At 34.0% G+C, this 27915-nt stretch overlaps 5 protein-coding genes across 5 annotated transcripts; 1 reads left to right on the top strand and 4 right to left on the bottom strand.

Annotated features, from left to right (window-relative positions):
• Positions 1-12662: 12662 nt before the first annotated feature.
• On the bottom strand, positions 12663-13490 carry LOC113381193 (ATP-dependent DNA helicase PIF1-like). Its single transcript, XM_026620159.1, has one exon. It carries the CDS (start codon positions 13488-13490, stop codon positions 12663-12665), a length of 828 nt encoding a protein of 275 aa, XP_026475944.1.
• Positions 13491-13588: 98 nt separating this feature from the next.
• LOC113381192 lies at positions 13589-16483 on the bottom strand. The gene is made up of 3 exons (XM_026620158.1): positions 16004-16483; positions 15383-15878; positions 13589-15303 (listed from the first exon to the last, which is right to left on the bottom strand). Exons 1-3 carry the CDS (start codon positions 16481-16483, stop codon positions 13589-13591), a joined length of 2691 nt encoding a protein of 896 aa, XP_026475943.1.
• A 3968-nt stretch (positions 16484-20451) lies between these two features.
• LOC113381191 (zinc finger BED domain-containing protein 5-like) lies at positions 20452-21579 on the top strand. The gene is made up of 2 exons (XM_026620157.1): positions 20452-21207; positions 21436-21579. Exons 1-2 carry the CDS (start codon positions 20452-20454, stop codon positions 21577-21579), a joined length of 900 nt encoding a protein of 299 aa, XP_026475942.1.
• Positions 21580-23846: 2267 nt separating this feature from the next.
• On the bottom strand, positions 23847-24674 carry LOC113381190 (ATP-dependent DNA helicase PIF1-like). The gene has a single exon (XM_026620156.1). It carries the CDS (start codon positions 24672-24674, stop codon positions 23847-23849), a length of 828 nt encoding a protein of 275 aa, XP_026475941.1.
• Positions 24675-24772: 98 nt separating this feature from the next.
• On the bottom strand, positions 24773-27667 carry LOC113381189. The gene is made up of 3 exons (XM_026620155.1): positions 27188-27667; positions 26567-27062; positions 24773-26487 (listed from the first exon to the last, which is right to left on the bottom strand). Exons 1-3 carry the CDS (start codon positions 27665-27667, stop codon positions 24773-24775), a joined length of 2691 nt encoding a protein of 896 aa, XP_026475940.1.
• Positions 27668-27915: the final 248 nt, after the last annotated feature.

Below are 27915 nucleotides of genomic sequence, written 5' to 3'. Positions count from 1 at the left end.
TTAAGAATAACTAAATGTATTTTAGTTACTAATTTTAATTATTATAAAAACTATCTTCAATTTATCGCAGAACAAATACTTTACCAAGTCAATTTGAATGTTTACAAAAAATCTTTTCTACATTATAATGTTCGACATACTTCTCCGAAAAGAGATAAATTTCATAGCAATGGGTCTAAACACAGAGAAGAAAATCATCATATTAATAACACATTACTTCACCCAAACAATAGAGACTTTAATGTAAACAACATCACACAATCTACCAGTCAGTCAAAAATCACTGATTTTTTCTCAGTCAAGAAAATAGTTCCTACCAATATCCCACCTCTTCCAGTTTTAGCTAATACTGTTTCAAAAATAATAACCAACTCATCACATAACTTTCGTTTCATCTAAATCAAATTTTGGCATACTTTTTCAAAATATTCAAAACCTATCTAATAAGTTAAATAAAATCGATATTGTATTACAAGATGTTAAAGCCTCTGTTGTCTGTTTTGCCGAGCATTGGCTTAAAGAGACTGAACTCAAATTGATAAAAATCAATGGTTATAAGCTTTGCTCATACTTCTGTAGAAGTGTTTACGGACATGGTGGAGTTTGCATTTTTAGTTCAATACAAATTGAATGTAAGCAAATTTTCTCTAAAATTTCTCAAATCGAAAAGCTTTTTGAATACTGCATAGCAGAAATAACTTTTAAAGATTTTTCTATTTGCCTTATCTGTGTATATCGTTCACCAGACCAAAATAAATTACGTTTTATTCAATTACTTTATGATCTTATTAACGAGCTATATAATAAATACAATAAACTGATTATTTGTGGTGATTTTAATATTCATTTTGACAAAGCAAATATTTATTCAAATGATCTTAAAAATCAATTATATTCTTTTGGTCTTAAACAGATTATATTTGAGCCAACTCGAGTATCTAAAAAAAGTTCAACCTGCATCGACAATTTTTTCACTAATTTGAATGTCTCATATTCTTCTATATTAAACACAACTTTATCTGATCATCTCGGCATTTTTCTTAGTATACCACAACACCGTGACATTATACCTAAACAATATAAATATATCAGACGATTTAGTAATTCAAATAAAATTATATTTTTACATTTACTTAATAAGGAAAGATGGAATTCTGTAACAACTGCTTGTGATGGTATTTCAAGTTTTAACAATTTTATATCTATTTTCTACAATAAATTTAATATTGCATTTCCATATATAAAGTCATCATGTAACAATAACAGTGCAGTTAATCCATGTTTTTGGCAAACAAAAGGCATCTTAATTTCTTTTAAAAAACTGAAACTGCTTGAAATACTATCTAAATATAATAGTGATATCGGTTTTATTGAATATTTTTTAAAATATAAAGATATTTTTAATAGCGTAGTTGATTTAGCCAAAATTAAATACAATGATAGTTTGATAAAATGTTCTGGCAACAAACCAAAAACTATATGGTCACTGATTAAATCTGAAATCGATATTGGCAAGCATGATCAACAAATTGATTTTCTTACTATTAATGATGTAAAGATTTATGAACCCCTAACCCTAGTTAACGAGTTTAATAATTTTTTCGTAAATGAAGCAACTATTATTACGTCAGTACTTACAAATGTAAATAACAATCGCGACATTAGTGTACCTTCTCTAATTTTTGCAGGATCGTCTGACACTATTTATCTTTTTCCGGTAACTCTAGATGAAATTTCAGAAGCATTTCTTAGCCTTAAAAGTAATTTTAGCTCAGGCCCTGATGAAATTCCCAGTTTTATATTGAAAGAATTTCATTCAAATTTTGCTGAACCATTCTTATTATGTATTAATAAATTAACTTGTGGTGAAAAAAGGTAAACGTGATTTAATAAATAACTACAGGCCCATTTTCCTACTTAACTCACTTAACAAAGTTTTCGAAAAAATTCTGTTTAAAAGATTTTTATATTTTTTCAATAAGCACAAAATATTCTACCAAAATCAACATGGGTTTCGCAAAGGACATTCAACGTCCCATGCTCTTTTTGACCTCACACGCGGTATTATTGAATCCTTTGAAAATAACAGTTATTGTGTGGCGGTATTTTGTGACTTGTCCAAGGCCTTTGACTGCATTTCTCACGAAATTTTGCTTAATAAATTACAACGATATGGTATCAGAGGAAAGGCACATTGCTTGGTCAAGTCGTATCTTAATGACAGATCACAATGTGTTCATTTAAATCGAAACGGGGTAACATTTGTTTCTAACAATATGGATTTAAAGATGGGGGTTCCACAAGGGTCTGTGCTAGGACCACTTCTTTTCCTTATTTATATAAACGACCTGCCCCAGTGTACTAATCTGTGTGACTTCATCTTATTTGCAGATGATACATGTTTAGTCATTAAAGCAAAAACTCACGAACAACTATTAAAAAAAACTCAATAATGTCATGCTCTCAGTTTCCAATTGGTTTCAAAATAATAATCTTGTATTGAATAATAACAAAACGAAATTAATTTCTTTTAATAATAATAATAAAATTTGTCGAGATATTTCCCCGTACATCTTTAATAATAACACTTATGAGTTTTTGAATAATACAAAATTTCTTGGTTTAAATATTAGTAACAATATGAAATGGGATCATCACATTATTAACACTCTGAATCCTAAATTATCAAAAACCTGCTTTATGCTTCGTAATTTAAAAATGAAAGTAAGCAAGGAGAGCCTTTTCACTATTTATTACTCATATTTTTATTCTAATGTAATTTACGGCATTCAATTTTGGGGGTTTTCACCGTTACTAACATCAGTTTTTCAATTACAGAAAAAAGCAATCAGAGTTATGTTTTCCCTTTCGTCCACTACATCTTGTCGACCTTTTTTCCATGAGCACAAATTTTACCTGTTCCATGCATTTTTCTCCTAATCACCCTCTGCTTTATAAAAAATAATGGTAACCTGTTTAATTTAAGCCCAAGTCCCGAATGTATTTATTATGACACAAGACATAAACTTGTAAAAGGTCCCACATTGAAATTTGCCTCTACATTTAATACCTTAGATGGTCTGGGCATAATGCTTTACAATAAGCTGCCACTAGGTATTAGAGAAGTTGAAAATAGGAAATTTTATAAACTACTCAATACATTTTTTAAAGAGCAAGTTTTTTACTCTATTGATGAATATTTAAATTATAATTTTCAGTAAACTATTCTGTGAAAATTAGAATAAGATTTCAAGTGAACATTTGTTTTTTTTGTAAATTATATTTCATTTAATATAGTATGTTATCTATTAATTTAAGTTATGTACCATTGATATCTACAATTGTACAATTGTACTGTATAAATAAATAAATAAATAAATAAAATAAAGTAAATGTAAAAGTCCAATATGACTTTGAGCAAATATTAATTATATTATAATAATCAAACCAACTATATCACAACAGATAACACATTTCACACGAACAATTATCTGGCTACGTTCAGTAAAACTGTCAGCTACTTCATCATTGTAGAAATGTGCTTTTCTGCTGTCTTTCCAAAATTTGTTATCTAGACCTTTTTGCCCTATAGGCGGGGTAACTTGAAACGGGCAGATGGCAAAAAGGTTTAAAGCCTTATTATAATTTCAAACGTATTTTACAAAATAATTACATTGTGGTGGAATATACATCTGTATATCCTGGTGCTGGTTTTCCTTGTTTCCGTCGTTTAAATCTTCTTGATTCCAAGTATAATATTTTGGCATTTCACAATATAGCTATTTGTGCAAAATTATCGTTTTGACATGCCTCAAAAAAGCTTGTTAATGTAGTTGATGGTGGCTGAGCAGCTCTTTGACCTGCGTTCACTGCTCTAAAGTACACCATTTGCCCATTTTCTAAATGCACAGCTAAATGAATAACAGAAGGGTGTCTCTCATAAATTGGAAAAGAAAATATTCGCCATATTGCTTCATTACTACTAACATAGCGGCCCATTTGGTATTGAGTAACTTTTATGTTCATTTCGGTCGTCATGTTCTTGTGCAGTACGATTTGATCGGTAATTAGCTTGGTTTGCAGCATTTCGTGTTCTTCTACTTAAATTGCCTAGTCTTATAGGAGGCAATATTAAAATATTGTGTCACATGCAATAACTTTTTATTCATAGATAGATAACAAAACACTACAAACAAAACAAAAGCACACTCAGCAGAGTATAACAGAAAATGCAAGAAAAACACCACCGGCAAGAGCGGCAAATAGACATTGACATTGATTTTTTTAATCTTATATGACTTGAAGTCAAATTCTTTAACGCCATACCAATTTTATCGCCTGCCGAAAGTAAAATAAAAGAAATAATATCGAGAAGCCGACTACGATTATTTGTATTAGTTAGAAAAGGGCTGTTTTTAGGGTTTTTCCGACGATTATTCAAATTTTGCTCGCCGTAAGAACCATCCTTGGACATCAACGAACATTTTAAAAAAGAATTGGCCAAATTGGTTCAGGCGTTGTTGAGTTATGCGCTTACCAACACATTTTGCGATCCATTTTTATATATAAGATAAAACTACAAACAAAGCTACTTACTACAATTTAATCATAATTAAATAATATTCACGCAAAATATCCTATTGAACGTAATTGAACATCATCTGTCGAAAACGTTTGACATTTCACGGATTAGCAACCGTCCATTGTTTTATTTAGATTACGCTTCTACAAAAATTTTCAAGTTAAAAATAAAAAGTTTCTACGCGGATTTGAAATAATTTCTCACCTTTTGGACTTTCTCTGGATTGGCACGAATTTTTCAAGACTAAGACTGGCCAAATCGGTTTAGCCGTTTTCGAGTTTTACTTGGACATTTCAAAGAGAGCTCCATTTTTATATATAAGACTAGCTGACCCGGCAAACGTTGTTTTGCTAAGTAAGGTATATTCTAAATAATTTCTAAAGAATCAAAAATATTAATACTTTGAGTGTATAAGGATGTGTTGTTTGCATACAATGAGGTATTATAAAAACAATAAACCCCTAGTTTGTCTATACTTTGTCAATACAATCAAACTGGAAGTTTTATACACTTTCTATAGAAAACATGGTATAATCCAATCCAAGTCTTTTTTGGTCTTTCGACTTATTGGTTATGTTCCAAGTTTTCCAGATTCTTTTTGGATTCTGGATTTTGTGTATCATTCTAATACTACTGAGCGTATACAAAATTTTCAAATTTCTGTGAGGAGAGGTAGAAAATAAATTGAGTATTTCTTCTTTAACCTGCTTTTTGAAAAATGAATTAAAGTAAAGTTAATAAAAACTATATATGTAGAGCAGGGCAAGGCATAAACGTCCAATTTGACTTTGAGCAAATATTAATTGTATTATAAAAATCAAACCAATTATATCACAACAAATAACACATTTCAAACGAACAATTATCTGACTACGTTCAATAAAACTGTCAGCTACTTCATCATTTTAGAAATGTGCTTTTATGCTTTCAAAAATTTGTTATCTAGACCTTTTTACCCTATAGGCGGAGTAACTTTGAAAGGCCAGGTGACAAACAGGTTTAATGTCTTATTTTACTTGAAAAGGTATTTTACAAATTACACTTTTAACTAATGCCAAAAAACTACCAACGGAAGAAAATACTTTTATTATGGATTTTCAAAGATTACCGTTTATCTCCCGATAATAGCAAAGTCATGAGAATCAAGGTTATAGCTGATTATACATCATTTTCCCTCTACTTGCAAATATTGTTGTTAAACAATGCTTAACTCTACTGTTTTTTAACACATCGGTGGTGAAGCTTTTAACCCCGGACTTTCATATATTACTATCTATTCTTCGATAAATTCTGGGAAATTATAACTGGAAAAATGTTATTCGACAAAATGTCCCTTTGATCGATACCAAATTCAGGTTCTAAATTTAAATAACATAAATAAAAAATAATAAAACCTAGAAAATGTTTTATAAAAACCAATGAGTATTGGCTATGTGCGAAGGCATGGAAGGGGAAGTCAAGTCGACCGAAGCGTTCGTTGTGGCTACTTTGAGCATTAAAGTAAGCTACTATAACAGAAATTTTAAACAAAAACACATAACATATTGGTTTATTTCAAATTTAAATAAGATAATTAAAAATAAGCCACCAAAGCTGTTGTATAGTGGGTTGTAGAAATACTAGCAGAAAAAGTGACTGCAAATTCTATACATTTTCTACAGCTAAGTGGAAAGAAAATCAATGGGAAAAGTGGATCGCTGCGGTTAGAAGAATAAAGTAAGTATCATAACCTATAGTTATAAATTCAAATCGGAGTAAGAGTACTGTGAATAGTTGGAAAATTGTTATGTTTTAGCAAAAAGAAAAATTATAAGTCAATAAATTGTTATTTTATCAAAAATTTAATGCTTACTAGAAAAAATTGTTTTGCAAACAATGTAATACAAGGCTGAAATAATGATAAATATATATTTATATATTGTATATTGATTATGTGTAACTATTATTTATCTATTAATTACATGTTATTATATAATAAATGTAATTTGTGATAAAAGAAAAATAAAAGGCGCGTAAAATGTTTATTATACAATCAGTTTAAATAATACAATGCTGAATAATGCAATATATTGTAATATATTGCAATAATGTAAATTTCCTTCAATTTACAAGACTCGAAAAGTTAAAGTCGTTTTTTCCTGCAATTTTATTTGAGGGGTCTTGTCTTTATAATAATGCCTAAATCATGTCTTTATAATAATGTCTAAGTCTTTAGTTTGACCAAAAACAATAAAAAAATGAGTAAATTAATTTATTATTTACTTATTCTATTGATAAAATATTTTATCATTATTATATTGTTTTTATCAAGAACTATTCCGAGCTCATGACATATGCTTTAAGGCACTTAACCTTAAAAATGTTTACTGCATTTCCTTTTTAAATTAATCATTACACTTAACTATGTTTTAAGTGCGTTGAAGTAAATTTAATAATTTCAATAAATATTGAGCGTTCACATTATTACTGTATAATGTTTATTATTATTTATAACAATTATTTAATATCTTTTTTCTTTAACAAACATATAAAACCCATAAAAACCACACACTGATAGCCTTAGTTAGTTCATATTTATTCCAGCGGCATGGGCGCTGCAGTCACGCTCTGAGCGAATATAATTATACAAATGATATCTTTCAGAGCACCGTGTTTGAGAAAAATATGCCAAAAAGTGCATTTTCATATTAACATTTCAAAAAAGTTGATATTTTGTGTCTCTAGTAACACTTGCGGCCCGTTTACTAACGTTTTTGTATATAAATAAAACTACAAACAAAACTACTCACTACAATTTATCATAATTAAATACTATTCACGTAAACATTCTATTAAAAGTAATTGAACATCATCTGTCAAAAACGTTTGACATTTGGCGTCTTAGCCACCGTCCATTGTTTTATTTAAATTACGCTTCTACAAAAAATTTCAAAATAAAAATGTAAAGTTTCTACGCGGATTTGAAATATTCTCACCTTTTGGGCAATCTCTGGATTGGCACGAATTTTCAAGACTAAGACTGGCCAAATCCATTCAGCCGTTTTCGAGTTTTATTCGGACATTTGAAAGACCAGCTCCATTTTTATATATAAGACTATCTGACCCGGCAAACGTTGTTTTGCTAAGTAAGGTATACTGAAAAAAATTTCTATAGAATCAAAAATATTAATACTTTAAGTATATAAGGATGTGTTGTTTGAATGCTATATACAATGAGGTATTATAAAAACAATAAACACCATTAGTTTGTCTATAATTTTGTCAATGCAATCAAATTGGAAGTTTTATATACTTTCTATAAAAACATGGTATAATCAAATCCAAGTCTTTCTTGGTCTTTCGACTTATTGATTACGTTTCAAATTTGTCAGATTCCTTTTAGATTCTGCATATTATGTGAATAATTGTAAATAATATTACTGAGCTTACACAAAAAAATTTCAAATTTTTGCAAGGAGAGATAGAAAATGAATTAAGTATTCTTCTTTAACCTGCTTTTTAAAAAGTTTCAAGTAACATTAAATGAATTATAGTGAATTTAATAAAAGTATATATGTAGAGCAGGGCGAGGCACAAAGGTCCAATTTGACTTGAAGCAAATATTAATTATATTATAAAATCAAACAAACCAATTATATCACAACAAATAACACATTTCAAACAAACAAGTATATGACTACGTTCAGTAAAACTGCCAGCTACTTCATCATTGTAGCAATGTGCTTTTTTGATGTGTCTTTCAATAATTTGTTATCTAGATCTTTTTACCCTATAGGTGGTAAACAGGTTTAATGTCTTATTTTAATTTTAAAGGTGTTTTACAAAATAATTACATTTTTAACTTTTTTCCTCAACTTTCAAATATTGTTAAACAATGCTTAACTTTACTGATTTTTGGCACATCGGTGGTGGACCTTTTTAATCCCGGACCTTTATATTTACTATCTATTCTTCGATAAATTCTGGGGAATTATAACTGGGAAATGTTATTCGACAAATGTCCATTTGATCGATACCAAATTTAGGTTCTGAATTTAAATAACATAAATAAAAATAATCAACCTAGAAATGTTATATAAATATCACTGAGTATATAATTATACAAATGAGATCTTTCAGAGCATTGTGTTTTGAGAAAAATATCCCAAAAAGTGCATTTTCATATTAACATTTCAAAAAAGTTGATATTTTGAGTCTCTAGTGACACTTGCGGCCTGTTTACTAACGTTTTTGTAAATAAATAAAACTACAAACAAAACTACTTACTACAATTTATTATAAATAAATAATATTCGCGTAAAACATCCTGTTAAACGTAATTGAACATCATCTGTCAAAAGCGTTTACATTTCACGAAATTGCGAAATGCCACCGTCCATTGTTTTTATTTAAATTACGCTTCTACAAAATTTTTCAAATTAAAAATGTAAAGTTTCTACGTGGATTTGAAATAATATCTCACATTCTGAACTTTCTCTGGATTGGCACGAATTTTTCAAGACTAAGACTGGCCAAATCGATTTCAGCCGTTTTCGAGTTTATTCGGACATTTGAAAGAGAGCTCCATTTTTATATATAAGATTACAAAAAATAAAAAAAAGCCTTAAGACTTAAGAATAGTTAAATCTACACTATATATCAAACAAAATACTACATGAGGCAATTCAAGTTCCGGAATTATGGAATTAATAAAAATTTCAAAATGTTTAGTTAATAATAACACAACAATTAATGTGATAAGTTCTGTGACAAAAAATATGTTCTGGTATTCTAACTATGTGCTACCTAATTTTATAAAGATCTTTAGTTAAAACTAGTTGGTTTGGTATTTATTTAGCCTTGAGACAAGTTAGTTACATGAACTTCCCGATATGTGTAAATAATCGACTTAATCAATAAAAAATAAATTAATTTATGATTGATTAGAAGTATTCCGAGTGGATTTATTACGCATCATTGCAACGGAACGAACACGTTAACTCGGAGTATTTTCTAGAAGCAAATTATAATTGCACCAGTTTTCGTAGGACTTTAATGGTTTACTATGTTCAAGACCAAGTACACTATCGTTATACAACTAAATTATCTAATTTAATTTTTAACAAACGTCAAAAAAAACTACTCATTTTCTCAAACTTTGATGAATTTTTAAAATTAAACTACTTGTCGTAAGGCCGTAATAATTCAGTAAGTTCTATAAGACCATGATATATATCACCAAACAAAGTTCCATAAAAATCACACTAAATTTTTTTTTTAATAGTTAATTACAAGAAACGGCTCGGTAGATTTTCACCTAAACTAATCAGTGCCATTCCCAACTAATATCTTTCGAACAGTTTTTGATTTTTTAAAATCGGTTCGGTAGGATGAGCGTAAATGTGGACGAAAATTTAACACTTTTTTCAACAGTTAATTGCAAGAAAACGGCTCGGTAAATTTTCACCTAAAACTAATCAGCACTATTCCCAACTAATATCTTTCGAACAGTTTTTGATTTTTTAAAATCGGTTCGGTAGGATGAGCGTAAATGTGGACGAAAATTTAACACTTTTTTTCAACAGTTAATTGCAAGAAAACAGCTCGGTAGATTTTTACCTAAACTAATCAAACAGTTTTTGATTTTTTAAAATCGGTTCGGTAGGATGGGCGTAAATGTGGACGAAAAGTTTAACACTTTTTTTCCAAATTACAAAGAAACGGTTTGGCCGATTGTCGCACAAAACTCCAAACGATAATCCTCATCGAGATACATCAAATGCTTTTTAAATATCTGAAATCGGTTCAGGCGTTTTTGAGAAAACGTCGATGAAAATTCTAATTTTGACAAATGCCAAAAAGACCATACTAATTTTTGCAAACTTTGACGAATTTTTAAAGCTAAACGAGTTGTCGTAGATCCGTAATATTTTAGTATGATCTAGAAGACTATGGTATCTACCGTCAAAAAAATAATCACAAAATCGTCGAATTTTTTTTTTTTTTAAACTTTATTACAAGAAAACGGCCCGGCCGATCTCTACCAAAAACTAATCAGCACTTTTTTTCACTTTCCTGCAATTTACAAAGAAACGGTCCGGCCGATCGCCGCACAAACTCAGAAACGATAGTCCTCATCGAGATACATCGAATGGCTTTTAAATTTTGAAATCGGTCCATCCGTTTTTGAGAAAACGTCGATTTACGGCAAAAAATCTGTTCACACACACACACACACACACACACCCATACTTTTTTCAATTTGGTCTCATTCGATTCAGAATGGCTTGAAACGTCGAGAAAACATAAAATGCGAATCGGATTTTTTGATGAAAACAAACTTCTCCTTCGGGAAGTTAATAAATATTTCAGTTTTAATTTATCAAAAGTTTTCCACCAGATTTATGTTTTTTGTTAGTGTTGTATTGTCCTTAAATATATTGTTTGTGGTTTTTGTGATATTTTTGCCCATAATAAATATTATTTTGATTAAAGTAATAATTGAGTGAATTTATTATAGTTTAAATAATTGTTTTGTTATCTTCAAATGAAGATTTGATTTGATTCATGTTGTAAATTTATAGATTGTATATATTTTTTCATATTAAATGTAATAAAAATCTTATAAACTAAAAAACTAACCTGCTGATGCTAGAACATTGTTGGGTACTTCAAAACAAGCTACTCACGGCTGGAATCAAATTTTTTTGTAACCTAGCATTTGGTGATAAAATTCATTATGGTACTCGACAATTAAAAGGTTCTGAACGTGAACAAATAAATTTTTTTGTAACCTGCTGATGCTAGAACATTGTTGGGTACTTCAAAACAAGCTACTCACGGCTGGAATCAAATTTTTTTGTAACCTAGCATTTGGTGATAAAATTCAGTATGGTACTCGACAATTAAAAGGTTCTGAACGTGAACAAATAGGAGAATAACTTTATATTAACAATAAAAGCTCCAGAATCCTTGAAAATAAGAATAAGATAATACAAAATGATGGTATGAATCTTCCAATCTTGTATTCAAGTCATGTAATGAAACAAGCGAAATACGAGTCGAAAAAAAAAATTGCATGCATTCAAGGATCCCCTTAGATCCCTGGAATATAACAACTCAATATACTTAGTGAATATACTTAGCGAATATAACAACTCAATACTTAATACTGGATTAAATCCATTTGTTGTTCATTACTTTACGAATTTTCAGAAACAATTATATAACAACTAGCAAACCCGACGAACTCCGTTTCGCCACCAGATGGTTTCGTCAGAAAGATGAAGAAATTTTTTGTTTGGTTTATATTTGAAAAGGAAAAATTTGATTTTATTACACAACAGTATTGAATTTATTTCGATTACAAAAATGAGTTGAAGTTCTCTAAGTAAATGAAAGTGAATCTGCAAATTATATGTTTTATTGAAGAGCCTTTTGGTAAACTACATTTTTTTGTTTTTTGGCCTAACACAAACAAAGCGGATGGTTTCCCAACTCGTGAACAGGCAACGTACAACTGGCCATGCGAAAAACAATGATTTTCTAAATTTATACCGCAAACACTAAGCGATTGGCCTTGCGACTTGTTAATTGACATTGCAAACGCAAGGCGAACTGGAAATTGTAATCGTTTGAAGTCAAACGGAAGACCAGTCGGAATCATTGGTATTCGAGGAATATATACATTTTCACCTGCGTACTTTCCGTTAATAATGGTTGCTTCAATCAAATTCGGCATAAGTCTTCTTACTGAAAGTTGAGTACCGTTGCAAAGTTGCGGTGGATTCAAATTACGCAATGTCATTATAACAGTGAAAACTTTGAGTTGCACGTTATGTGGTGGAAATCCTGGTAACTCCGAAGAGTTCAAAAACTCCGTTGGATAATTTATTACATCATCGGGATTTGTTATGGTATCAATGGATTTGTATGTCACCAAATCGCCAGCAATTTTTGACTGAATGGTGAAATTCAGTGCGTGCACATCATTATTTTTTGCGGCAAGAATTGCTCGTTGACTTAACCAAGCATAATTCTAATAATTTTTGCTAATGTTTGGAAAAACATTTTCAATAAGTTCTAATTGAGAATCTACAAATCAGCAAAAGTCATTGGTAAGAGTAATTAATCCAGATGTCGCATCAACTGGGACGATCTCATTTCCAACAGCTAACAATTGTTTGGAAAATTGTGCAGCACTTTGATCATTTTGAAGTTGAACTCTCATATTAGTGGTTAGCGATAATGTTTTTACGTTATTCCAAAAAGGTGATGCTTTCAGGCAAGCATTCAATTCATCTGTAGGCGTTCCACGGGGAGTTACTGGCAACGTCTGCCTGAAATCGCCTGCCAACAATATTATCAAGCCGCCAAAGATGTTGTTATTTCGCCGAAGATCTTTCAGTGTAAAGTTAAGTGCTTCAAGTGATTTCTTGTGCGCCATTGTGCACTCATCCCAAACAATGAGCTTGCATTGCGTCAACAATTTTCCCATTGCACTGGATCGGGAAATATTGCATGTTGGAGTATCAATTGTGTTTAAATTGAGTGGCAACTTAAGTGCAGAATGTGCAGTACGACCTCCATCTAGAAGAGTCGCTGCAATTCCAGATAATGCTAACGCCAAAGCTATGTCACATCTTGATCGAATAGTGGCCAAAATCAATGAAATGACAAATGTTTTCTCTGTTCCTCCAGGTGCGTCCAGGAAGAATAGACCACCAGTATTATTGGCCACCGCTTGCATTAATGTTTCGTATACTTGTTTTTGCTGTTCATTCAGCAACGGCACATTATTTCGAACGAATTCTTGCAATGTATCAACATTGTATTGCAGCTCTCGATTTAATTCTTGGTTGAATGCATCGTGCATCGATCGATTTGGCGCAATCATTCCTACTTCAATTAGTAGCTTGTTGTCAAGCATTGATCCTCAATCAGAATCAATCCTTCATTGTAGATTTCATCGGTTATTTGGATATCAGGATTGTTAGTTTGAATGCGCAAGCGATGCAAGATATCTTCTCATATGTCGTCTTTGTATTTGTTCCATAATTGTATTGGTTGTGAAGGAAAGCATGTGGTGATGATAATTGCGAACAGCGTTCGTAATTGGTACGCATTTGATGAAACAACTGAATCCGCAAGTGTTAGATCCCAATGAGAATCGTTCTCCAGCAAACCCAATAGTTGACATGCTTCTCGATATGTTTGACATCGGTGGCCATTCACAGTTTTCAAATGCACAAATGATTTTGGTCCACGTACATTTACCAACAGAAGTCGCAAATAAAAACATCCATCACTTCTAGGATGAACAGTATATATGCGACCAAGTGCATCAGTGGAAAACACATGTGCCCAATCTGGAATTGGGGTTCCTTGTTTGCGGCGTTGGAAATTCTTTGTTGATTGATTCCAAGTGTAATACTTGGGCATATCAACGTACATCAGCGTCGCTGCGAATGGATCTGCTTCACACATAGCAAAGAAGCTAGTCAATGTTGTCGATGGTGGTCTCTCAGCTCGCTGTGCCGCATTAGCCTCAGTGAAGTAAACTCTTTGGCCGTTTTCCAAATGCACTGCTAAATGCATAACTGTGGGATATCTTTCATGAATTTGAAATGACAATAATCGCCACAGTGCTTCATTACTACTGACGTATCTGCCAATTTGGAAGCTGCTAATTTCGTCATTCGCATTTTCCGACGCAATACCAAACACAGTCATGTCGGTGCCTTTTGTGACGTACTTGCACAAATATTTGATTGATTTGGCCGAATGACAACTTTCAACGTTTGCATGTGTTCTGAAAATTCGAAATAGCAGCGGGCAATATGGCACAATAAATTCATTTCCGATCTCTATCTCTTGATTTTGAACTTTAACTTTGATAGTTCGATCATTTTCTTCTTTTGAACGCCGACGATAAACTGGATATCCATCGTTCCCTGTGAATGTATCAGCAACTAACGGTCGCGGATATCGTTTTGTGCACTTTCCATTAGCCATGCAAGGCGATAATGGATTTAATGCACCGCACGGTCCATGCACCATCTGTGTCGTCACAAAATCGTGTAGGTGGGGATCAGTGACTGGATCAGGAATTTCAGCTGATATGATTTCATCCACTTCATTTGAATGTAATTTATTCAGCAACCAAATTAGGATATGAGCATGCGGTAGTCCACGCTTCTGCCATTCCACTGAGTACATATAACAACGTGTGTTACCAAAAACTCGATACTTAGTAAGCACATCCATCATAACCTTGAGTTTTTGCTGAAATACTCTGGCTATTATGTCATGGCGATCTTGCGGTTTTTGGCCCGTTTCCAACTCACGTTCAATTTCCGTCCACTTCGGATTGCAAGTGAACGTAATAAATAAATCCGGAGTTCCATAATGTCGCACGTACGTCATAGCGTCTTGAGCGTATTCGTGCATGTGGCGTGGACTTCCGGTATAAGATGATGGGAGAATCGTGAGACGTCCAATATTCTGAACATCACCATCTGAATGAATAGCATCTCGCAAGTGTATATAGTCCTCAGATCGTAGCTTTGCCTGATTGAATGGAATGAACGCTAAACGTTCGGTCTCGACTTTGACATACATGTCGACAGCGAATTGCTGGAATAGCCGACGGCACTTCAGAATGCCATTCTCCTCATGTGGACGAATCATCATACGATATGCATAGTATTTCATAGCGCTTAGATTTTTATTCGTTGATAAGCCTGAAAATGCAAAATGAAATGAATTGTTAATGGAAACAAATAATAGCAATAATAAAAATAATTAGTGTGTTAATATTGCACCTGTAATTGGATCGACCATCTTCAACGTGATGTCCTAACCGTCTTGCCCTTGCCAATAAATGATTGGATATTGTAACGCGTCGTACAAACAATGTCTCGTTTACGCGATGCATGATATTGCTTCTTCGCTGAACGACAATGTCTCGCGATTTAGTTGGATCGCCAACAATAATTGCAGCAACATCATTAACGGTCGGTGCATTGAATCTTCGCACATGTTTACCTCTTGGGGTACAATCCGCTCTTATGACAAATTTGTGCGTATCTGATGGCATTCGTTCCAATGCTGTTTTGAACATGTTAACCACAGCATTATTAGCGTGAAAAAATGATTGCAACTGTTCAATAACTCGTCTCTTTAACTCTTCCTGCATATTGCACCACACAATCAGCTGATCCACCATCGACGAAATTAAATATATTTGCAGAAATTGATGCTGTTCATTTGGTGTTGGCACCATTGAACCATGCAAATGGTATATTTGTCCTTGTATCTGTAATTGCAAACAATCATTAGTTGAAGAATACGGTGTAACTTCTGATCGTGTAATGGTGTAGTGTGTGGTGTGCAATTCATTTTGTTAGTGTGAGTAATTGGTTATGTGCGTTGTATCTTTACCTTGCTAGTCGGCATGAAGCCGCCTTCTTGAATGATATTAGCTCCAAAGAAAGTCATGCGAAAGCAGTTATTGTATTGAAGGATGTGTTGAAGAAAATGGCTGGAATCGGGGTCACTTCCATCAAACAATGATTTCAGTGGCGGTGGTGGTGCAAGTAATGGATCCAGTTTTACTTTTCCACTTGCGCAGCACAAACCAGCCGTTTCTCTTTTGAACTTTAACGCATTGCAATATCGGCATATAGTCGGCATTGGTCCAATATCAAAATTTTTATCATCACTGTAGTTTGCAGTGGGATCATACTGGAATGCCAAGCGATTGTATGATGTCAATGATCTACGTGTACTGATGCGTTGTCTTAACCGGGCATTTTGTCTTATTATATTTTGTCTGCCTTCGCTTAAGTTTAGTAAATACACTTGCTGCTGGCTTGCATGTCTTGTGCGGCGACCGATGTTCGCACGTCGTCCTATAGGCATTTTAGACTATGGACAGAGTGGTGAATTTAAACTCAAATGCACTATCCACATAATTTACACAGTTTAACTTACCGCCTTAAAGACAAACGCCTGCTTTAAATACAAAAATTTGCACAAAACACGTGATGTACGGAAAAGAATAACTTATTTAACTTTTTTGCACAATTTCACTGTAAACACAATGCCGGTTTGTCACCTGAATTTAACTGAACGGTGAACATTGAGATGTCAAACAATATATCTACCGGCGCCATCTACCGACTGCGGTTTGGTTTGTAGTACATGCTAAGTTTTAGAGATGACGCCGCATGTAAAAAAAGAAAATGTTTTCCGTTTTTCTGTTGAATTTTTTTTAAATTTTCTTAGCTATAAACCTTGCGGAGCCCGAGACCTTTCCAACGAATGTAAAATTGTCGAAATCGGTTCGTGCGTTCTGGAGTTATTTCGTCAGGAAGGAAAACCCGACTTATTTTTATATATATAGAAGATTATAATAAAAAAAAACATTTGTTTAATAACACAGGCCAACAAAAAAAAATTTTTTTTTGGTGCCTCAAATGTTAGAGCTGATTCTTATAGTATTTTTTGCGCTGATTTCAAATCTGCAAACCAATTTTTTGTATCAGCTATAATTTTTAAGATACAAAGAAGTTGCCGAAACCAGGTCCATTCGAGGTCGTCACGGAAAAGAACTTTTCACAGTGTCAACTAATGTCCCAACTAAGGCCGAATGGGTCTTATAAGTTTGTATGTACGAGTAGTTACCCATCAAGCCATTTCCAAGCTATTGCATGCGTCGGGGATGATTTAGAAGCAAGAAACTTCGGTTCCTTGTGAGTTGAAGCCAAGAGACGTCGATCGTCGTTTTTTCGCCTGTAAACAACTGCTCCAGCGGCGAAAAAAGAGGTTCTTCATCACATCGCGACAGGTGATAAAAAATGAATTTATTATAGCAATCCAAAGAGGAGAAAATCTCGGTTCGGCCGAATATTCACTGCAAAGGTTATGCTCTACATATGGTGGGACCAGGTCGGTGTTATTTGTTATGAGCTGTTGAAACCGAGTGAAACCTGGAGAACTGTATCGAACTTAATTGATGCAATTTTTTATAATAAAGTTACATTTTTATCGAAAAAACAGCGAGAACTTAGTTGCGCACCTAATATCGTAAAATATATCATATATATCGTATCTTGAAAACTAAAGCTCATAGAAAAAAAACAATGTCATTTTTGAAATCAGCACCCCAAATATACTTAAAAACAGTATTAAAATCGATTGCACCATATTCTTTGTTGACCTGTGTAATCGATGCAACCGGGGGAGTCGTAGAGAAAATAAACCGTTTCAATGAACAACTGACTAAAAATATATTTTTATATCAATGTGCAGTTATCACCGATAGTGGAACATTTCCAGTGGCACAAATGTTATCAGAAGCGCATCATATGGTAGCCATACCGACACGCCTAAAGGAATTTGTGCGATCTGGAGTTTCTATTCCGAAGGAAATTGTCTGTGATCAGTCGCAAGCACGTTAGTCAACTTGCGTGAGGGCATTCACCAATTACAATACAATTGTAGAATATGCCGACTATTTATTTGCTAAAAATTTACCATCATGCTATAAACGCATTGATGTAGCACGGTTTATTAAGTTATACACAATTATTTTAAAATCCCTTCGTTCATGTATAGCCAAATTGTACAAAAAATGTTTGTATTGGTTGATATCAAGTGAAAATGAAGAGCAAGCTGCCGAGGTTCTTGCGATTATTTTGATTATATACAGAATCGAAACCGAAGACTCAAATAAAAATGTTGCCAAAACACATTGTGAAATGGCAAAGAAGAAGGTCATTCATACTGTGTGGCAGAAAAAATAGAATTAGATAATAATACAATGATTTCAACACAAAGGGAAAATATGATTGATGAGGGTACTCAATTTTAAAATAACTTATTATATATGTTACGGTAAATGTGCACTCTTGGTGTATGTGCACATTAAAGATGGCCTTATCATATCCGAAGCCGGATCAATTCGGATTTGACTCCGCTTCAGGGAGGAGTTATACCCGCTTAACAGTCGGAGTCCTTAGTCCAGGACTCCGACCACTTTAAAACTGAAATAGTCGGCACAAATGTGTTCTATTGTGCGTTGTTAATGCACCTAAGGATTTGTCAAATCCCATTTAATTTTTTTAAATGAAAATTTATGAATAAAATGAAATTAAAAATTATCAATAAAATAATTCACAAAAAAATGACGAGTTGTAAAATTTTTCGGTCGACCACATGATCGACTCAATGGCTCGTAATTTTAACAGTGCTGACCAAACGTAAAACTTGAGAATCGAATTTAATTTAATTATTTTCTTTTGATGAGAAAATAATTGATTTTTTGGATTAATTGTATATAAAAATATTGTAGTAAACTTTGTAATAAAAGCAAAACATTTATCCTAAAATATTTTCACCAAATAATAATACTTTTGCTTTCTAATTTTTTCTTCTGCTATTTCCATTCGAGAATTAATATTATATCGGGTAGTTCCATTAGCATATTATTACTTTTACACAATTATATAATTGTGTAAAAGCAAAAACGCGGTAACAGATTTAGTACTAGTTTGGGAAAGTCGGATATGACAAATCCGGTGAGACGATTCCACTCGGATTCACTCCGAGGAAGGAGTTGTATCGGAGTGAGTTACCCATCTCTAGTGCACATTCACCGGTGAATGGGCACGCTGCTTTTGCACACTGCGCAATATTTTGCGACTAGCTCCGGTCAAACGTTAATAAAACGAATGATCCATCCCAGTTAGTTTAGCCGGTAGCTATAATAGCTGTTAAGGATTCCCAATGGAGGTAACCTAAACTGTTTTTTTTTTTTTTTTGTAAGGGTGTCGTATCGTCTCGTATTCCGATACGATGGACAGTCGCCAGGCCACGTGGACCGTCGTCTGCATGTCTTTCACACTTTCATGTACAAACGCATTAGTAATATAAGATATTTTAATTTTTGGGCTTAATTTATGTGTCAGGACCGTCTACATCCGCGTCGATAGCTTTTTATGTGTCTGCAAAATGACTTGAACTAAGTCTAAGAAATCATTCCCCTCAGATTCATAAATTAATGTAACCCGCCTTACGGGCGGGGCTAATATTGTTAATATTAATTTTTAATAATTTTTATTTAGTATAACTTTAGAGCTCAGTATAGAAACACCAACTATCTAATGCCATTATATTCAACATATTTTTTTATAATAAACATTAACACTTACTGTACCGGCTGTAAACTTGATTTTATTGTGTATGTTTGATAAAAATTTGTGGTCATTGAAGGATATACATTTATAATATTAATTTATTTTTGATCATTTTATAAAGAATGGTGACGTTTCTGTCAGAACAGACAATACAATCCCTTTTTCTTTCTCCCACCCTCATCTATATAGCGACACATTTATGCCTCTATGTGCCAACTATATTTCTCTATGGAGTTCACATTCGAGTTTCACTCTATTCATTTCTACGACTCTAAATTTCCGGCTGGACGTCAAGAAGGACACATAACCAAATAGTTTTATTTAACGAAGTATCGGTAGTAAATGTATGAAAATTGTGTTGAGTTATTTAAGTTTATTAAATAACGCATTTTATTTGTTCCACCGCGCATTGCAGAAATCGTATTGTTTAAATTCAAAGGTAAGTAGTGTTTGTTAATATCGTCACGTTCGTCACGTTTATATTGTCACGAGTGACTTGTTTTTGTTGGTATGTATTAGTTAACTTTTGTTTTAGGTACCTACAGGTGTTTTTGACATGGCTTCTATTCCATTTGGCAAAAAGCGCCAAAAGCATGAAACCGAACGATTTAAAAGAACATTTTGCTAAAGTTTGCAGATAAAAATATAGATTTTTTTAAGAAAAAGGAGAAGATTCTAAAGTTTTCGCGCATGGATTCTACAGGCAACATACAGAAAGCAAATGAATCATGCCTTCAAGCTTCATACAAAATTGTGTATCGTATCGCACGTAATAAAAAACCACACACTATAGGAGAGGACCTCATCAAACCTTGCATATTAGATGCGGTAACACTTGTTATAGGTGAGCAACATATAGCTAAGATTAACCAAATACCACTATCAAACAATGCCATTCAAAGACGCATATGTGAAATGAGTGCCGATATTCTAGCAACCGTTATTGCTAAAATAAAGGAAAGTCCTATGTTTGCACTGCAGTTGGACGAGTCCACAGATGTTGCTTCGTGTTCACAATTATTAATGTTTACACGATACATTAAAAATGATGATGTGAAGGAGGAATATTTGTTCTGCAAGTCTTTGCCCACTACTACTCGCGGCGAAGACGTATTTCAGACTCTAAAAGAGTTTATTGAGAAAAATGGCCTGGACTGGTTAAAGCTGGTTGGTATTTGTACAGACGAGGCACTTGCCATGATGGGCGTCCGTTCTGGTTTTCAGTCTCTTGTGAAACAAGTTGCTCCTCAAGTTTTCAACTATCATTGTTTGATACACCGTTACGCTTTGGCTGTAAAAACACTACCACCAGATTTGCTAAACACGTTGAGTGATATAGTAAAAATTGTTAATCGTATTCGAGGCAGCGCTACTAACTCAAGATTATTTAAAGTTTTGTGTGATGAAGTTGGTGCTGCATTTAATGCACTTTTGTACCATATAGAGGTACGTTGGTTATCAAGAGGCAAAGTTCTAAGTAGGGTCTATGAATTACGAGAAGAAATTGGATTGTTTTTTGAAAACCAGAGAACTCAAAAAGAAAAAGAATATTATGACAAAATTAAAGACCATATATTTGTTATAAAAATGGGGTACCTTGCTGATTTTTTCACTGAAATTAATAATCTGAATATTTCACTGCAAGGAAATGAAACAAATATTTTGATGCTGCAGGATAAAATTGCAAGTTTTTTACGCAAATTGGAATTTTACCAACGCAGAGTTCAAACTGGTGATGTGTCAATGTTTACACAACTAAGCGAACAATCACTAAATAATAAACGAGACAAAATCACATTTGAAAATTCTGTGGTGTAACACTTAACTGCCGTGATAGACTCACTGCAGCAATATTTTCCCGACATGGACATTCGTGAGTGCTACTCCTGGATTTTAAGACCATTTTCTACTTGCGTCGATATATTCAAAGACGAAGATGTGTCAGCAAAAGTAGAGTTTCTCGGGCTGCGTGAAAATAACTTATTAAAAGTTATTTCTCAACTCTTCTTACAATAAAAACAAAAGCCAGAAATCGTATGAACATTGAGCATGATATGAGATGCTCGTTGAGTGAAACTGAACCTAATATTGTGAAACTTGTGAATGCAAAGCAATTTCAACCTTCGCACTAGTACTCTAAGATTTACATATAACTTTATATTACTAGTTACCTAAACATGCAATTTCTTAGAAATAGTTAAGAATTAGATAATAAACATATTTTCATCGATTTTGTGTGGTTTTATTTATTTTAAATTGGCTAGGGGTAAACTCCACTCTCATACTTGTTCAGGGGTAGTGACACTGAAAAGGTTGGGAACCATTGATTTAAGCCATTGAATCTACATGATTTAATTAAATTTTTTAATGGAATTTTGATACGATCGACAAAACTTCTAAGAGCCGTCTCCATATATACAATTCGTAATCTTTCCGGTATTTCTTGCCCTTGAGAATCGCAGTCGCATTTTGATTAAAGTAATAATTGAGTGAATTTATTATAGTTTAAATAATTGTTTTGTTATCTTCAAATGAAGATTTGATTTGATCCATGTTGTAAATTTATAGATTGTATATATTTTTTCATATTAAATGTAATAAAAATCTTATAAACTAAAAAACTAACCTGCTGATGCTAGAACATTGTTGGGTACTTCAAAACAAGCTACTCACGGCTGGAATCAAATTTTTTTGTAACCTAGCATTTGGTGATAAAATTCATTATGGTACTCGACAATTAAAAGGTTCTGAACGTGAACAAATAAATTTTTTTGTAACCTGCTGATGCTAGAACATTGTTGGGTACTTCAAAACAAGCTACTCACGGCTGGAATCAAATTTTTTTGTAACCTAGCATTTGGTGATAAAATTCAGTATGGTACTCGACAATTAAAAGGTTCTGAACGTGAACAAATAGGAGAATAACTTTATATTAACAATAAAAGCTCCAGAATCCTTGAAAATAAGAATAAGATAATACAAAATGATGGTATGAATCTTCCAATCTTGTATTCAAGTCATGTAATGAAACAAGCGAAATACGAGTCGAAAAAAAAAATTGCATGCATTCAAGGATCCCCTTAGATCCCTGGAATATAACAACTCAATATACTTAGTGAATATACTTAGCGAATATAACAACTCAATACTTAATACTGGATTAAATCCATTTGTTGTTCATTACTTTACGAATTTTCAGAAACAATTATATAACAACTAGCAAACCCGACGAACTCCGTTTCGCCACCAGATGGTTTCGTCAGAAAGATGAAGAAATTTTTTGTTTGGTTTATATTTGAAAAGGAAAAATTTGATTTTATTACACAACAGTATTGAATTTATTTCGATTACAAAAATGAGTTGAAGTTCTCTAAGTAAATGAAAGTGAATCTGCAAATTATATGTTTTATTGAAGAGCCTTTTGGTAAACTACATTTTTTTGTTTTTTGGCCTAACACAAACAAAGCGGATGGTTTCCCAACTCGTGAACAGGCAACGTACAACTGGCCATGCGAAAAACAATGATTTTCTAAATTTATACCGCAAACACTAAGCGATTGGCCTTGCGACTTGTTAATTGACATTGCAAACGCAAGGCGAACTGGAAATTGTAATCGTTTGAAGTCAAACGGAAGACCAGTCGGAATCATTGGTATTCGAGGAATATATACATTTTCACCTGCGTACTTTCCGTTAATAATGGTTGCTTCAATCAAATTCGGCATAAGTCTTCTTACTGAAAGTTGAGTACCGTTGCAAAGTTGCGGTGGATTCAAATTACGCAATGTCATTATAACAGTGAAAACTTTGAGTTGCACGTTATGTGGTGGAAATCCTGGTAACTCCGAAGAGTTCAAAAACTCCGTTGGATAATTTATTACATCATCGGGATTTGTTATGGTATCAATGGATTTGTATGTCACCAAATCGCCAGCAATTTTTGACTGAATGGTGAAATTCAGTGCGTGCACATCATTATTTTTTGCGGCAAGAATTGCTCGTTGACTTAACCAAGCATAATTCTAATAATTTTTGCTAATGTTTGGAAAAACATTTTCAATAAGTTCTAATTGAGAATCTACAAATCAGCAAAAGTCATTGGTAAGAGTAATTAATCCAGATGTCGCATCAACTGGGACGATCTCATTTCCAACAGCTAACAATTGTTTGGAAAATTGTGCAGCACTTTGATCATTTTGAAGTTGAACTCTCATATTAGTGGTTAGCGATAATGTTTTTACGTTATTCCAAAAAGGTGATGCTTTCAGGCAAGCATTCAATTCATCTGTAGGCGTTCCACGGGGAGTTACTGGCAACGTCTGCCTGAAATCGCCTGCCAACAATATTATCAAGCCGCCAAAGATGTTGTTATTTCGCCGAAGATCTTTCAGTGTAAAGTTAAGTGCTTCAAGTGATTTCTTGTGCGCCATTGTGCACTCATCCCAAACAATGAGCTTGCATTGCGTCAACAATTTTCCCATTGCACTGGATCGGGAAATATTGCATGTTGGAGTATCAATTGTGTTTAAATTGAGTGGCAACTTAAGTGCAGAATGTGCAGTACGACCTCCATCTAGAAGAGTCGCTGCAATTCCAGATAATGCTAACGCCAAAGCTATGTCACATCTTGATCGAATAGTGGCCAAAATCAATGAAATGACAAATGTTTTCTCTGTTCCTCCAGGTGCGTCCAGGAAGAATAGACCACCAGTATTATTGGCCACCGCTTGCATTAATGTTTCGTATACTTGTTTTTGCTGTTCATTCAGCAACGGCACATTATTTCGAACGAATTCTTGCAATGTATCAACATTGTATTGCAGCTCTCGATTTAATTCTTGGTTGAATGCATCGTGCATCGATCGATTTGGCGCAATCATTCCTACTTCAATTAGTAGCTTGTTGTCAAGCATTGATCCTCAATCAGAATCAATCCTTCATTGTAGATTTCATCGGTTATTTGGATATCAGGATTGTTAGTTTGAATGCGCAAGCGATGCAAGATATCTTCTCATATGTCGTCTTTGTATTTGTTCCATAATTGTATTGGTTGTGAAGGAAAGCATGTGGTGATGATAATTGCGAACAGCGTTCGTAATTGGTACGCATTTGATGAAACAACTGAATCCGCAAGTGTTAGATCCCAATGAGAATCGTTCTCCAGCAAACCCAATAGTTGACATGCTTCTCGATATGTTTGACATCGGTGGCCATTCACAGTTTTCAAATGCACAAATGATTTTGGTCCACGTACATTTACCAACAGAAGTCGCAAATAAAAACATCCATCACTTCTAGGATGAACAGTATATATGCGACCAAGTGCATCAGTGGAAAACACATGTGGCCAATCTGGAATTGGGGTTCCTTGTTTGCGGCGTTGGAAATTCTTTGTTGATTGATTCCAAGTGTAATACTTGGGCATATCAACGTACATCAGCGTCGCTGCGAATGGATCTGCTTCACACATAGCAAAGAAGCTAGTCAATGTTGTCGATGGTGGTCTCTCAGCTCGCTGTGCCGCATTAGCCTCAGTGAAGTAAACTCTTTGGCCGTTTTCCAAATGCACTGCTAAATGCATAACTGTGGGATATCTTTCATGAATTTGAAATGACAATAATCGCCACAGTGCTTCATTACTACTGACGTATCTGCCAATTTGGAAGCTGCTAATTTCGTCATTCGCATTTTCCGACGCAATACCAAACACAGTCATGTCGGTGCCTTTTGTGACGTACTTGCACAAATATTTGATTGATTTGGCCGAATGACAACTTTCAACGTTTGCATGTGTTCTGAAAATTCGAGATAGCAGCGGGCAATATGGCACAATAAATTCATTTCCGATCTCTATCTCTTGATTTTGAACTTTAACTTTGATAGTTCGATCATTTTCTTCTTTTGAACGCCGACGATAAACTGGATATCCATCGTTCCCTGTGAATGTATCAGCAACTAACGGTCGCGGATATCGTTTTGTGCACTTTCCATTAGCCATGCAAGGCGATAATGGATTTAATGCACCGCACGGTCCATGCACCATCTGTGTCGTCACAAAATCGTGTAGGTGGGGATCAGTGACTGGATCAGGAATTTCAGCTGATATGATTTCATCCACTTCATTTGAATGTAATTTATTCAGCAACCAAATTAGGATATGAGCATGCGGTAGTCCACGCTTCTGCCATTCCACTGAGTACATATAACAACGTGTGTTACCAAAAACTCGATACTTAGTAAGCACATCCATCATAACCTTGAGTTTTTGCTGAAATACTCTGGCTATTATGTCATGGCGATCTTGCGGTTTTTGGCCCGTTTCCAACTCACGTTCAATTTCCGTCCACTTCGGATTGCAAGTGAACGTAATAAATAAATCCGGAGTTCCATAATGTCGCACGTACGTCATAGCGTCTTGAGCGTATTCGTGCATGTGGCGTGGACTTCCGGTATAAGATGATGGGAGAATCGTGAGACGTCCAATATTCTGAACATCACCATCTGAATGAATAGCATCTCGCAAGTGTATATAGTCCTCAGATCGTAGCTTTGCCTGATTGAATGGAATGAACGCTAAACGTTCGGTCTCGACTTTGACATACATGTCGACAGCGAATTGCTGGAATAGCCGACGGCACTTCAGAATGCCATTCTCCTCATGTGGACGAATCATCATACGATATGCATAGTATTTCATAGCGCTTAGATTTTTATTCGTTGATAAGCCTGAAAATGCAAAATGAAATGAATTGTTAATGGAAACAAATAATAGCAATAATAAAAATAATTAGTGTGTTAATATTGCACCTGTAATTGGATCGACCATCTTCAACGTGATGTCCTAACCGTCTTGCCCTTGCCAATAAATGATTGGATATTGTAACGCGTCGTACAAACAATGTCTCGTTTACGCGATGCATGATATTGCTTCTTCGCTGAACGACAATGTCTCGCGATTTAGTTGGATCGCCAACAATAATTGCAGCAACATCATTAACGGTCGGTGCATTGAATCTTCGCACATGTTTACCTCTTGGGGTACAATCCGCTCTTATGACAAATTTGTGCGTATCTGATGGCATTCGTTCCAATGCTGTTTTGAACATGTTAACCACAGCATTATTAGCGTGAAAAAATGATTGCAACTGTTCAATAACTCGTCTCTTTAACTCTTCCTGCATATTGCACCACACAATCAGCTGATCCACCATCGACGAAATTAAATATATTTGCAGAAATTGATGCTGTTCATTTGGTGTTGGCACCATTGAACCATGCAAATGGTATATTTGTCCTTGTATCTGTAATTGCAAACAATCATTAGTTGAAGAATACGGTGTAACTTCTGATCGTGTAATGGTGTAGTGTGTGGTGTGCAATTCATTTTGTTAGTGTGAGTAATTGGTTATGTGCGTTGTATCTTTACCTTGCTAGTCGGCATGAAGCCGCCTTCTTGAATGATATTAGCTCCAAAGAAAGTCATGCGAAAGCAGTTATTGTATTGAAGGATGTGTTGAAGAAAATGGCTGGAATCGGGGTCACTTCCATCAAACAATGATTTCAGTGGCGGTGGTGGTGCAAGTAATGGATCCAGTTTTACTTTTCCACTTGCGCAGCACAAACCAGCCGTTTCTCTTTTGAACTTTAACGCATTGCAATATCGGCATATAGTCGGCATTGGTCCAATATCAAAATTTTTATCATCACTGTAGTTTGCAGTGGGATCATACTGGAATGCCAAGCGATTGTATGATGTCAATGATCTACGTGTACTGATGCGTTGTCTTAACCGGGCATTTTGTCTTATTATATTTTGTCTGCCTTCGCTTAAGTTTAGTAAATACACTTGCTGCTGGCTTGCATGTCTTGTGCGGCGACCGATGTTCGCACGTCGTCCTATAGGCATTTTAGACTATGGACAGAGTGGTGAATTTAAACTCAAATGCACTATCCACATAATTTACACAGTTTAACTTACCGCCTTAAAGACAAACGCCTGCTTTAAATACAAAAATTTGCACAAAACACGTGATGTACGGAAAAGAATAACTTATTTAACTTTTTTGCACAATTTCACTGTAAACACAATGCCGGTTTGTCACCTGAATTTAACTGAACGGTGAACATTGAGATGTCAAACAATATATCTACCGG

The sequence above is a fragment of the Ctenocephalides felis genome, unplaced genomic scaffold (assembly GCF_003426905.1).
Source record: "Ctenocephalides felis isolate EL2017-DRISC unplaced genomic scaffold, ASM342690v1 CF-g0.4_SCAFFOLD_02676, whole genome shotgun sequence".
In the NCBI taxonomy this organism is placed as follows: Eukaryota; Metazoa; Arthropoda; class Insecta; order Siphonaptera; family Pulicidae; genus Ctenocephalides; species Ctenocephalides felis.
This window is presented reverse-complemented; position numbering and strand designations above follow the sequence as displayed.